The sequence below is a fragment of the Carex rostrata genome, chromosome 11, assembly GCF_964058835.1.
Source record: "Carex rostrata chromosome 11, lpCarRost1.2, whole genome shotgun sequence".
Taxonomy (NCBI): domain Eukaryota; kingdom Viridiplantae; phylum Streptophyta; class Magnoliopsida; order Poales; family Cyperaceae; genus Carex; species Carex rostrata.
In genome coordinates, this window is record NC_135928.1 from 7,816,501 (window position 1) to 7,830,360 (window position 13,860).

Consider the following 13,860-nt stretch of genomic DNA (forward strand, 5'->3'; position numbering starts at 1 on the left):
AATATAAAGCTTAGTACGTCAATTATAAAAAAAAAATCACGGTTAAAATCCAATCTGAGTCTTTATTTAAAGCCCATATAAATTGAAAAGAAAAAAAAACAGCATGTTGCATAGCGGGCGCTATTTGCGCTACACGCTATGCGCTATAGCGGACCGCTATTACCACTATAGCGTCTGTAGCTCAAATAGCGTGTTTTAATTGTATAGCTTAGCGTTTAGGGTCCAAAAACGCTATAGCGCGCTATTTAGAACACTGGTTTAACTCGATTTATCACAGATAATTGTTTTGAATTATCTAATTATAATAAAAAAAATAGAACCAAAAATTTAATCTCTGGTTTTGAATTATCTAGAACTGGAAAATAAATTTCTGATAATTTGATCTAAAACTAAGAATTTAATCTCTGATTTGAACAGATTTTAAAATTTTTTTGTCAGAGGTGTAGATTTTGAAATTATTTATTAAATTTGGATATTAATAAAAATTTCGGAGTAAAAGTAATGGTCAGCCCGTTTAGAACTATAACAACGCTGGCAGTGCCAGAATTTCTAAAATTCCATCTTATATCATTAGAAAACAAAAAATATTGTAAAATTTAACGGATACCTTCCAAGAATTTCTAAATTTTTAGAAATTTTAAAAATTACTAATTATATTCAAGATTTATTTGACTTTAAATTTTCTGTAAAAATTAATAACAAAAGTTATTTTTTAAAATAATATTATTTTTTCAAAGTGAAATACAATCCTAATTGAAGTTTTTGAGGGGTATACGTGAAATTCCCCCTACTTATAATGATAGTTTTAGAAGCGACTGAATTATAGAGCCGCACCTATGGACTTACTCTTTTATTGTGTTTTCCTCTTAAAATATCTTTTATCATTTAAAAATTACTACAAAATTTTAAACTTAATTGAAGGAATTTAGAGATCTGAACAACATGTTCAATTTTGTGGTGTATATAAAATTCTACGAACGCCAATACTAATGCAAATACATGGGCCGCAGAGTACATTCACAATCGGGTTGCATTAGAAAACCAGTAACAAGGCACGAAGCCACGAACACAAGCAAAACAAAGCACAGATTACAATAATAGTTATTTTTCATTAATAGAATGCTTCGTCACTTAAATACAACACAGATTACAACAATGGTTAGTTTCTAAATCAACCAAAAAAAAAACTAATCAATTATTAACAAAACTCCAACCCCGGTTTTTATCTGATTCCCTGGTTCCCTTTTAGTTTAGTTAATACTTAATAGGGACTGGTTCACCATTCCACTCCTTGAGACACTCGAGTAGTGGGTCTATCACCTTACCCTCATTGATAACCATAAAAACTTTGTCACACTCTTCACCCGGGGACCTAACCTTCTCACCGGTCAGGTACCTGACACCCAACTCCTCTCTCACAAATCGGTAGAATGGGTAAGAGGGACAATCCTTGATCATGTTTGGTGTCTCTGACTACCCATTTTCCCATGCAACTCGTATCACCTCCATTTCCTTTGGCAACACTTCGCTCAGCATCTCCTAGAAAGCAAGACGGCCATTGCGGAACTCAGCTCGAGAAATCTCTAATGACGGACAGGTGGTCCAGATGGCACGGAACCGGCGGGAGAGGACTGAGGTACCAGCAGCATCTTTGATAGGGAGTAGGGAGAGGATTGTGACTAGAAGCGCATCAGGAGGTTGAGAGATCCTGTCTACCACCACCCACCTCCGTCTAGTGGGATGTGATCGGGCTTCTTCGCGGTGACAGGGGGGTTTGGGAGGAAGTCAGATCGGCGCTTCGCCATGACACTGATGAGAAAAATGAATATAAAATATTGCAGTTAATGGATTTAATCAAACAGTGAACTGACTTTAATTGAGATTTGAGAGAAACAAAGAGAAAATTGAAGAGAAGGGGTCGATCCTATCTTCACCTGGCCCCTTAATCATCCTAATATCTTTTTTAGTATATTTTACAAAAATGATCCTAAGAAATTACAAAACAAATCTATGTGTCAAATATTAGATGTACTAAAAAATAAACTAGAAGTAAACAAACTCTCTAACGGCATGTGCACTGTTCACAACCCAAAACGGGAAATGCCAAACAGGTACTAAACAGAATGCCCTCTAATACTAACCCTAATTTTAGACATCTCTCACTCCTTTAGTTGCCCAATCCAAACTGTAACGCTAATCATAAACTTTACACTTTATGAAGTTAGAGCCCTCATCTATTTGTGTGTGTTAAACTCTGGTCAACACAAAAGGCATGGCTTTGGGTCATGCACTTCGCACAAAACCAAAGGGTCGACGTCTTAAAACTAAATGTGTGGCACCTCAGACCCCATTAGCGGCTGAAATAAAATCTGGGTTTTGAACAATGTATATGATCCTTTGATATGGAACAGCTTGATCAGGCGGGTGAGATGAACAGTCAACTGATCCCTCGCCACTTGATCCAGCAACGACGGAACGAGTATAGCCATGGCACCAACAAAAATGAGGAGTAAGTTGGTATAGGATTGAAAACCAAACACTTCATTAGGGTTTAAAGGATTGGAGTGGCATGGATCAACTCCTTTGCAGTTGCAAAAACAAGTATTATTGGGCTGAACTGACAGAATTTTTACATGTTAACACTTACAGTGATTGAACCAACATGTATGTGTGGGCTTCAAAGTCTACCAATTAATGATTTGTAAGCTAGTTGATATGGGTTATAAACTCAAAACTATCTATTTGGTACAACATCCCGAAATAAAGCAGGCCTAATCAGCACATCTGTAAAAAAGAATTGTATAAACAAGGAGGCTAAAATCTTGACAAATATTGATTGTCCTTTTGCAAAATAAGTTGTGTTTGGCAGCAACAATAACACTGATATACCATTTAGGCACTCATGCCAAATGAAGGTGCTTTTGTGTGCTTTAAGGTAAGCAATTAATTCCGGCGAAGTTGAAGCATTATAGTAGGTGATCTAAAGCAACAAAATTTAACTTCTGACAATCTTAACTTTGTTGCTTCACCTTTCAATATTACACATGGCAGTATTTTGTCTTTTAAAGATAATACTATTAGTAAGTATTACCCTTAAAATTCACAGATGAACACTTTGGGCATGTTCAGTAAGCAAGGGTTATTGAAGAGCGTGAAATTATAGTGGAATAGTTACTGAACATAAGTGAAATTGAATATATCGTGAAAAATAGAGAACTGGAATTGGGATGAAAATTTGCAGTAAAAGAATTGACGACCCCTTCCTATTCCACCAGATAGAATGGAATATCCCATCTGGAGATAAGATAGTGCAAGAGTTCCATGGGTTGGAACAGTTCTATTCCCCCTAGTCTAGCTAGTTGCCAAACAAGATTTCCTTGATCTAACTACTACATCTATCTTCAATATACTACCAAACACCTTGGTCTGCTTTCGATTGACAAAATGAGCACAAGAAACAAACGATTTTTTAATACATATTTCTACAAAAAATTAAGGAAAAGAACTGGAATATCATTACTACCGTGAATTATAAATTTATTGGTGCAACACACATATGACTTACAAAAAGAAATAATAGATCTAAAATTAGAAATAATTCAGAAAACCTATAAGGTAGTACTTACAGTGATAACGATTTAGCCAAAACATCCATAGCCTTAGGACAGAAATGTTGGCTTCAAAGGAGATAAACATATTTCATCTATGTTGCCCGAATATCAAGTCTTGATAATGCATGCGGCGCCTTCTAAAACCCTAATCCTCCTACCGGATATATATATAGGAAAAGATGACTCATGACAACCATTGGATCCATGAGCCAGATGGTTGCCGCGTGTGACAAACTCAAAGACCATTCTAGAATGAGCACATGGTTTTAGAAAACCATTTGCACATTTGGTTTACCCATTTGCACGCGGTCTACATGACCATGCTCAGTTATTTCTACAAAATGATAAAATTCATGTGCCATTTGCATGCGGTCTATATGACCATGTATGGTCGATTCTTTCTATAATAATGTTCATAACCTGGAAGGCCTTAAATTGGGCCTAATTCCTGCATAATTAAGCATTGGCATGTATGGTCTATAATGCAAAATTTCCTGAAGGTTCCCTTTGGGCCTCTAACTCTTACTATTGTTCAATTCTCGCCTATAATTGTCCTAACTCCACATTTTTCTTCTCTCATTGTCATTCTCCCTCTTCCCCACGCCCACGCCCACCCGCACCACAACCACAAAAGAATCAGCCCCTCCATCTCTCACTTTCTTCCAAATTGCCTCTTCCAAACCACAATACCAACATTAAACCTAATCATTATCATTAAAAAAGCAGTAGCTATTGTCTATCTTGTGTAAATCAAGCTCTTGTCGACACAAAACTATGGGTTTGGGTCATGCACCTTGCCTTTAATCCCAGGGACAACCATCCTATAACAAACCCATTCACCTCATGCTCAAATAACAGCTAAAAAACCCCCATCAGTGCCATGAATAATGCGTACAATCTTTTAATATTTGAAAATTTTCAAATCTGGTTCTCAGTATTTAAAAACTCAGTTCCTCTTCTTTTTTTCAAGAATAAAAGTGTAAATTGATGTGTAAGCAATGCAAATTCTTGTAATAATAATAATCACATAACTTTGTAAGAAATGTATTTCCATCATAAGTCATAACCAATGATTTGGATCTTGACATCAATTACGTTTCATTTCAAGAAAAGTCATATGCAACCCATGCAATTCAGTGCCTAGGAAGGAACACTGTTCCTTTCTTATAAAAACTAGGTAGACGAGCTACATCTAGTTAATATTAATTTTGCAGCGGCCCATTATTAGCCTAAGCCTCCAATACTAAGAATTCCACTGTGTAATTCTTCATATGTAATAAAAGGAAGTGTAATGGTAATAAAAAGATGTGTAAAAGATACCAACCATAATTTCTCTTTTATTAGACATAGTCACCAGTTTAAGAATCTCTGCATAATACGTTGTTTACTGCCCATGACTTAACACAAAAATAGATGTTGAAATTACATACCATATAAACGAACTTCATTGTTTCAAGAGCAGGGGAGTGCTAAAGCAAATTAACCAAGTCATCAATGTTGTCATAATGGAAGCAGAGGCTAAGATCCAACTGTTTCAGATTAGGGAATATCGACAGGTCCATGTCTGGCTCTGATAATTTATGAAATGGATAGCAAATTAATCATGAAGACATGTAAAAAGTAGTAGGTAAAGGAGAAGATAAGCACCCTCAAATTTTAACATGAACATAAATGCATGACAAGTTGACAACTCAAAGCATATGAAAGCATAACAAATGCAATGAGCAACAAACTTGCTACTCATACAATATAATTTCACCTCTCCAAAAATGAAAAATATTTGAAAGTTAAATATCTTAAAAAGGGTACTTCAAAACCTAAAAACAGACAAGAATCACAACATTTATATTATTTTTGTTTTATATCTTAATCTTCAAGTATATTGTATTTGACTACTTCGACCCATCAAGATTTTTACATCATACAACCAGTAAACCTACTACAATTATCCCATGCCTAACTAACTCCTTGCAAAATAAGTCTTGTTTGTTTCTATATATTTTTGAAAATTTTCACAAATCTAAATATCATCAACATTTCCATTATTACCTAAATAATGTCCTGCTTCTCCAAAAATTGTTTTTTATTGGATTTTACTTACAGAAGACCTACTAGAAAGGAACAATTTGTATTCGATTGGCATATCAGACTGCTACCACATCTTATCTTAATAACAACAAAACATACTTCCTGCTTCTCCAAAAATTTGTTTTACTTACAGAATGACCTACTAGAAAGGAACAATTTACATTCAATTGGCATATCAGACTTCTACCACACCTTATCTAAACCCAAAGAACAAAGCATACTTACATTTCAAGATGCTTAGTAGGACAATAAGAAAATAAAAACAACAACAAAGTAACACTGGATTTACCCAATCCTCCTCAAAATCAACGAGCAAGCCTTGGACATTTGCAACAGTCTTCACTACCTGAAGAGAGACTCGAGGGACTAGATGGAGATCCACCCAACCTTCGGATCCTCTAAAGTAACTCAAATTTTGTGTTTATATCTGGACCGTCTGATCTACTTTGGCACGAAGATTAAAGCAACCCTGTGCATTCTACTGCGAACCTGATTGGCCGGATTCTGATCGGACGGTCCGAATCTAAATTTAAATTTTGAGTTACTTAGGGATCCGAACCCGAGGATAGGTGGAGGATGGCAGGTGATGTCCGCCATTGCCATGGTCAGGTAACAGGGGCTGGGTTTAGGGTTCCGAGCAACTAATTTCGAGCATTTTGGGGTTTAGGAGAGCGATTGCAAGGGAAATTGCAAAAAATTTGGGGAATAACTGGATGTAAATGTTAGAGCGCGAGAGATGGAAGATTATTGGGCCGAAAGCCCAGTAGACATTAACCAACTACAAGTGATTGGGCTTTTGATAACTTGGGCTGAGCATATGAATCTAGATAAACTACTACGTCAATGATACATGATTAAATATTAGATTGAGTAGTGATTTATGCAAAAGTAGACAACTAAAATATTATAAGACAATTGTTCTGCCTATCATTGGTATAAATTAAAAATATTAATAGTTCCTAAAAAGATCAATAAATCAACTTCGTATGGTTTTTATTTCATTTATTATGGATACATGAGAATTTCTTTTATTGAAGAAGTATTTGACTATATATGATAGGAGAAAGAACGGGCTTTAGAAGAAATGCAAATTACATCAGCATATATAGAATAAGATAAAAATGGAAAACAATGTGGTCCTCAATTGGAAACAAATAGTTGTACATCACACTTGATGATTATTTTCTCTCCAATTGATTCAAAGCTTTAGATTATTTTTTTTCTTAAACTCGTTAAAATTCTTCTGCAGTAGAAGAATAAAGTAGAGAGATGAGGATCGAGATAACTCTTATCATTACTTTCGAATGAAATATATAAGAATTAACTTTTTATTCCATTACTTTTTCTTTCCCATGCAGAAAGATAGACTAAAAGAAATTACATTAATTAGTTACATGCATGAGTCAGAACTCATAGAAGAAGATCGAGGAATCCAGTACCAGCTCAAGACTAGCTCCCAATTTTTGTGTAATACACTTTCGCTAGCTCTGTCATTAATAAAATCTTAATTAATAAGATCTTTCTTGGAACCGCAGACTTAGTGTAGTGATGTAAACCCTATCTCTCAACATAGAGATGCAAGTTCAATTCTTGCGAAAAGCATTTAAAAGATGTTGGGAGTCTACGATCGAGAGCCCTTTGGCCCCTTTAATGAAAAAGTAAATAAATAAGCTCTTTTCCTACTGCATCATCTTATTCTTATCTTAATAATAAGGTCGTCTCTAGGAATCTAGCATTCTCTATTTTGACCGGGATTGTTCAAACATCCTATTAGTCTACTGGAGCATCTACTGTATATCTCACTTACTGAAATCCTATACGTTTCTCCATGTATGTAGCAGCTCCCAATGGCATACGTACTTGCAAGCATTAGTGGGACAACCATCTCGTACGTGTAAAGAAACAGATAGCAAATTTGCTACCTTCTCAAGGAAAAAAATTAAAGAACTCGTTTGAGAACTGTGTGATGGATAATTTTGTATAATTTACTTGCCTTGATCATAATATATATACATATACTTGCCACGCATCTCAGATGGTTACAGTGAAGCTTAATTTACAGTATAAGTATGCAGCAAGATGAGATATATCCTAATAGGAACCTTGGAGGTAGTAGTTGCACTGATGTGGGGGTTATATCCGAGGAGAGATCGGGCTTTCTCGACAATGCATGGTTAGGAACTTTTATTTAACGCAAACATTGTTTTTGAATGACCGAAATGCTTAATGTAAAACCAGTTTAGTTGCTTTCTTGTGAAACTGGCCAATAAACTCTACTGCATTTTAAAAGTATTGTATTTTTTCTTTCTTTTAGACAATAATTAATATTCTTCAATTTAGAATGTTAACAGTTTGAACTCTGAACTAATATTTAACATTTCAATCCCGTTGTAGTCTATCTGTTAGTAGTACTGGCACAGGTATATTTCTTTTTTAAGGCGGGCCAATTTATTTTGAATTGATCAAGTATTCAACGCTCCAAAATATACGAGCATGGTACTCAATTGTACATAAACACACACACACACACACAATTTTTGGGGTCATCAAATGTCCTAATTGCTCTATTAGATATCCATCACTAAATAAAGCAAACGAATTTCCTCACATCACAATTTTCTAATTTCTTTTAATTTATTCTCCAAGTAATGAAGTAATATGAACCACTGGATATTGAAATTTCTGATAAGGGGAATTTCTAGATTTTATTGATTATCAAATCATACTTTACAATGTACAGTAGCTATTCTATTTATACACACTTAGGCTAAATAGCCGTTGGAACTAATAAAGAAAGTGAATATACAAATAATTAATAGAAAGATTATGGTGCTGATTATAGATAGATTGTAATCTTCTGGAGTAGCACAAATAGTAGGAGCAGCTGTCACCAATTAGAATTGATATGGGAGCTCATGGAGCCAGGAAAGGAAATTAGGGGGCAAGATGCAAATATCCTTGATGTTTTGATAAATGTTCCCAAGAAATGCATCTCCACTGAATATATACGCTAGTTATTTTTAACAGATATATATGTATATACTCATAGATTCAAAATTCATAACAGATATAAACTATTGCAGAAAATATCCTTACCAGAGAAGCGTTTCTTTATTGTTCATTCTTTTCTTTTCTTTTTCTTTATTGCGATCTATAACATTTACCTCTGAAATGCACTCACTAGCTATTTCCATATCAATCCCTTTACAGCTAGCATTCAATCTATTTACTCCCACAATTCTCAAATTTGTTATTTATTAATTTAATGACCTAATATATATGCCTTATTAATTACTTGCTGCAATTCTAATTTTTCAAGACATATATTAATATGGAATAATATAAAACATTGCCTGCATCGATCCAAACTTATTAAGTAAAGAGCTAAGATAGAATTCCATTAATGCAAGGGAGGGACTCCAGGCAATATATAGTCCCTAGATAGTATATAAACAAACAAGACTTAGCTCCAGTTTAGCACAGAAGAAAATTCTAAAGAACATAACTTTCTCGTTTTAGCTCTAATCTCGCAACAATATAAGACATGCATAGATCCTTACATTAAAGTTAAAATAAAATATCAACTACTAATGACCCAAATGCAACTGAGTGTACCGAAAATGAGTATCCTCCAAAACTAAAAAGAAAGCACGAAAGTCAACCAAATTTTAAACTATAGAAGTAAAGCACAATTTAACAGAAAATGGTTCCATTAATAGCCATCTATAATATTTGTTTGTCAAAATAGCAAAGAAGAGAGGTTGAACTGGACAATATTCCAGTAGATGCACGGTTATGGGTCAATCAATGTCTCAGAGCAAAAATATAACTATTACATGACTTCTATTTGTTGGAACGACGTCGTTTGCCCCGTTTCCCCCTCGGACCCTTCTTGGAAAGAAGCTTTATGAGAACATCTTTCTTGCCATCAGTTTGAAGATTAGTAAAGTAAGCCCGGTCATTGTTCCCTTGAGCGTCTCGAGGTAGTTTAGATGGCCAACCATTTTTCTTGCGATTGAAAGGTTGATCCTAAGAAAACAAAAGCAAATTATATTATAAATGATTACTTCCAACAACTTCTTCCATTGTGCGTAGTTTTTTTTTTCCTGCAAACAATTGACACCACTGGTGTCCGAATCAATAGAAAATGAGGCCTAGACCTCCATATTTTTTATGAATATATATATATATATATATATAGAGAGAGAGAGAGAGAGATGTAGTAAACCTTGAGTTTAAAAGACTGATTTTCACCTATGACACAAACACTTTCATTTATAGTGTTTTCTCAAACATTTTGGAATGACTAAATCAGTATAGTACTGGTGGATACATACACCCTTTTTAACTTCTGATGAATGACTAAATCAGTATAGTACTGGTGGGGGTACACCCTTTACGATAGCATACTGAGCTACTATATATGAGACTATATGGCAAAAGTAATTAATCAACTATGAACCTCAAAAATGAAGAGTTCTTTTTAAATTACCACATGAACAAGCTTGAGAGATTCAAGAACAGGAGCGTGATGGAGCAAACAAATTAAGTCGTGAATGCTTTCATCATGAAATAACACAGAGATCTTCAGCTTTCTCAAATTAGGGAAAGTTTGCAGTTCCTGTCCTTGCTCCACCAGAGGATGAAAAGTCCGTTTCTACAAAGATAAAAGAAAATAACAGCTATTAACCCCTATTTCTCACTCATGATGGTTGAACTTATTTGACAACAATGGTTTATCTGAGTGGGTTAATTCACTTTATTTATACTTAATAGAGAGAAGAAACAACCCTTGAAAAAATAGGGAGAAGAAACATGATTCCTACATTTAGAATGTGAATAGGCATGCAGATTAAGGTGATTGCATATGCAAATTTGTCAGCTTAGAATTAATGATGTCATTTATGAAGAATTTGAATGTTACTCAAGAGATATGTATATTACTTCCTAAAAGCCACAAGAAAGTTAGCTTTATTTTCAAGTAGCCAAGTAATCCAACACATATAGTGTCGAATACAAAATTTGCGTTACATATAAACGTCATGCGCACCAAAAAGTTTGTTGGCAACAAAACAGCCACTTTAGTTTCTAGTAGCTAAGTAATTCTAATGCACATGATTATAATGTCGAATATAAATTTTGCGGCACATAACTACATATTTATGTCATGCACTGCAAAAGGTTTACTGAATTATTACCAGAGTTCTGTGACTATTTCAAGGCCTTTGTAGTTGCAACTTGCAAGATCTTCAAATAGCAAAACTATTTTAAGCTATCAACTTCTACAATATTCTAGTTTCCCAGATTTGCTGGTAACATATATTTTAGCTAGTCCAATTACTTGAAGTCTGATTATATATGGAATATAAAGTTGAAGTCGTGAACTTATTTTCTAGAAGCCAAATAATCCGAAGAATAGAGTTATCAGTTATAAACTTCTAATGTTGAATACAAAATTTTTGCAGTACATACGTATCATGTCCTCTTGCACTGCAAATTGTTTACCAGCCATGGATAGAATCATAGAATCAACTTTACTCTCTGGTAGCTAATAACGCATATGATTATAATGTTGAATACAAAATTTGTGGTACAGTCATGCACTTCAAAAAACTTTACTGAACTCATACTAGAGTTCTGGACTTCTGGTGACTGTTTCAATACTTTTATAGTTGCAAAATTCTTCAAATAGCTAAACTATTTTAAGCCGCAACTTATACGATATTATTGCTTTCCCAGACTTTTGCTAGTAACATCTAGCTAACCTAATTAGTTCAAGTCTGATTATGGAAGGTAGAGTTGAACTAGCAGTTTACTAATTTCTAAAATAGCCCTGTTTAAGTATACCCCCATAATATGCAATCATGAATAGTTGATTACGTGATACCTCCAAAACATTGTCATAAGGTTTGCATTCATTAGTTGCAAAACGAAAAGGTCACGCTGTAAATATTCAATACGACTTCTATGAGTACTTGAGAAAATGAGGATTCATATGAGCATATAAAGTCGGAACGGATATCAGAATTCCACACTGGTGACCAAATCATAAAATTATATGGATAGGAAAACAAAGATTTCCCTTTCACACTGGTGATAGATGATTCAAAACCCACTGTACTGGTGACCAAATCATAAAATGATAGATATATGATTCAAAACCCTCAACATAAGTTTCTCAAAAAAGCCCTCAATACAAATAAAGGCTATATTAACTGATGATTTCTATTTTTATTGCATATGCAATATAAATAGTATGGTTTCATTGTAAATAATTAGATAGTATAATTAAAGAATTTGCATAAAATATAGAAACAACTTACGCGGGCCATTATCAACATGCTCGCTACATAAATTGTCAATTCTTCTACATTAACAAGACTCCTCAAGATGTCCCTTAATTGCAGCATGCAGTTCTCACAAAGTCTTGAGATCTTGAGGACTGCCTTCTTCAGAAGAGGCATTTCGCCATAGAACCGATTCAGCATCCCATGAACACACAAGTTCATGTAAAGAAACTCCAACTTAGGAAAGGTTAATTTCATCTCAGCTGGTGAATACAATGACCAGGTCAGCTTCAGTCTCTTCAGGGTCTGTGACTGTATATTCATATTTTCCACATTAACATCCTCCAAGAATAAATATTCTAATTTTGTTTGTGCTTTTAGGAGGCGAGTGAGGTCTGAGTGATGCATGTCTTCTCTAAGATGTAGGTATCTAAGTTGGGTCAGGAGAAATAAGGCAGGGAGAATGGGTCGAACTACATCATGATGTCTGAAAGAATCGGTGCTAAAGGAAAGTGACTGAATGAAGGGGAGAGATAAGATGAGAGGTAAGAGGGTGCCAAAAGGGTCAGCAAATGTGTGAAGGCTGAGATGACGGAGACCCAGAGAGTGTGCACGGGTCAGCCAGCTCGAGATCATAGATACCGGAACAATCCGATCAATGCGGCCTAGATTGAGGGAAAATCTCAGAAGCTTCAAATCAGTGTCATGCTGTTGGAGGCATTTGTTGGTGGCTTCTCTAAAACGCCAGCCATTGCGGAACTCAGCTCGAGAAATCTCTAATGATGGACAGGTGGTCCAGATGGCGCGGAACCGGCGAGAGAGAACTGAGGTACCAGCAGCATCTTTGATAGGGAGGAGGGAAAGAATTGTCACTAAAAGTACGTCAGGAAGTTGTGAGATTCTGTCAACTACCACCCGCCTCCGTCTAGAGGGGTGTGTTCGTGGCTTCTTGGCTGTGACAGGGGGGATTGGGAGGGAATCGGATCGGCGCTTCGCCATGTCTGAAGGAATCGGAAGGAAGCGGAAAGGTTTACTGAAACGGCGACAAAATCGAGATAATAAAACCCACTGTCTGACTTCGTAGGTTTACGGACGAGAGATTTTGTTTAAACAGAGGTGGTGACTGGTGAGGTGGCAGTGGAGAGAGATTGGGGAAAGAGACGAAATGGACTGTTTTTATTTTGTCTAACGGACAGATTGACAGATGTTATAATCACAAATAATGTAATTTTATTTGTACGGTGAGATCGGACAGGCTCTGAACCCTAGGTCTAGGTCTGACTTTGAGTTCTATGTGAATGTTATAATATCCGGGCTGAATATATTATTACCGTTTGGGCGGGCTATATATGTTTTCATAACTAAAGCTTTGGGCTTGATTTCAAAGATAAACAAAATAAAAAAAACAAGAGAAAAATGAACGCAGAAATTTGGAAATTTTTGTTTGGTAGAAATTAACAAAAAAAAAAGTAGAGAGAGAGAATAAGGAAGAGTATAACAGTTTTATTATTGATAGAAAAATCGGAACAAATTTTATCGATTCTAAAATTCAAAAGCATTTAAAATGGTAACGGATTCACCGTTTTTAACTCTTTTTTTATTTCTTTTAGTTTTTGCCGGCGACAATTCAAGCTATTACAAATTCATTGCAAAAATAAAAAAAAATTGGAGTTTAGATAGGTACGTATTTTTCTTACGGATCTAAACATTAGAGCTTTTTTGTTTTATTAAAATATTCCTCTTGAGCTCTAACTTTCAAAGAGAAAAGAGAGAGTGAGAGAGGAGAAAGAGAGGAATTCGTATCCTCTGAGTACTACAGAGATATTGTTATGTAGAGTTACTAGATCTGAACTATTCTTTTTAACTTGGCATGA

At 35.1% G+C, this 13,860-nt stretch overlaps 1 protein-coding gene and 1 long non-coding RNA gene across 5 annotated transcripts; both read right to left on the bottom strand.

Moving 5' to 3' along the window:
- Nucleotides 1-1,566: 1,566 nt before the first annotated feature.
- LOC144562248 (uncharacterized) lies at nt 1,567-6,426 on the bottom strand. Of its 4 annotated transcripts, none has more exons than XR_013514019.1 (4): nt 6,087-6,426; nt 5,042-6,036; nt 3,627-4,469; nt 1,567-1,809 (listed from the first exon to the last, which is right to left on the bottom strand). It is a non-coding gene; the product is annotated as an uncharacterized LOC144562248 (long non-coding RNA). The 4 variants fall into 4 exon arrangements; XR_013514020.1 differs by having other exon boundaries at nt 5,042-5,719; nt 5,839-6,426; XR_013514018.1 differs by having other exon boundaries at nt 3,627-3,765; nt 5,042-6,426.
- A 4,701-nt stretch (nt 6,427-11,127) lies between these two features.
- Nucleotides 11,128-12,985, bottom strand: LOC144561395 (F-box/FBD/LRR-repeat protein At3g26920-like). The gene is made up of 2 exons (XM_078310361.1): nt 12,023-12,985; nt 11,128-11,247 (listed from the first exon to the last, which is right to left on the bottom strand). The coding sequence occupies exons 1-2, from the start codon at nt 12,983-12,985 to the stop codon at nt 11,128-11,130; spliced, it is 1,083 nt and encodes a 360-aa protein (XP_078166487.1).
- Between the last annotated feature and the right edge of the window lie 875 nt (nt 12,986-13,860).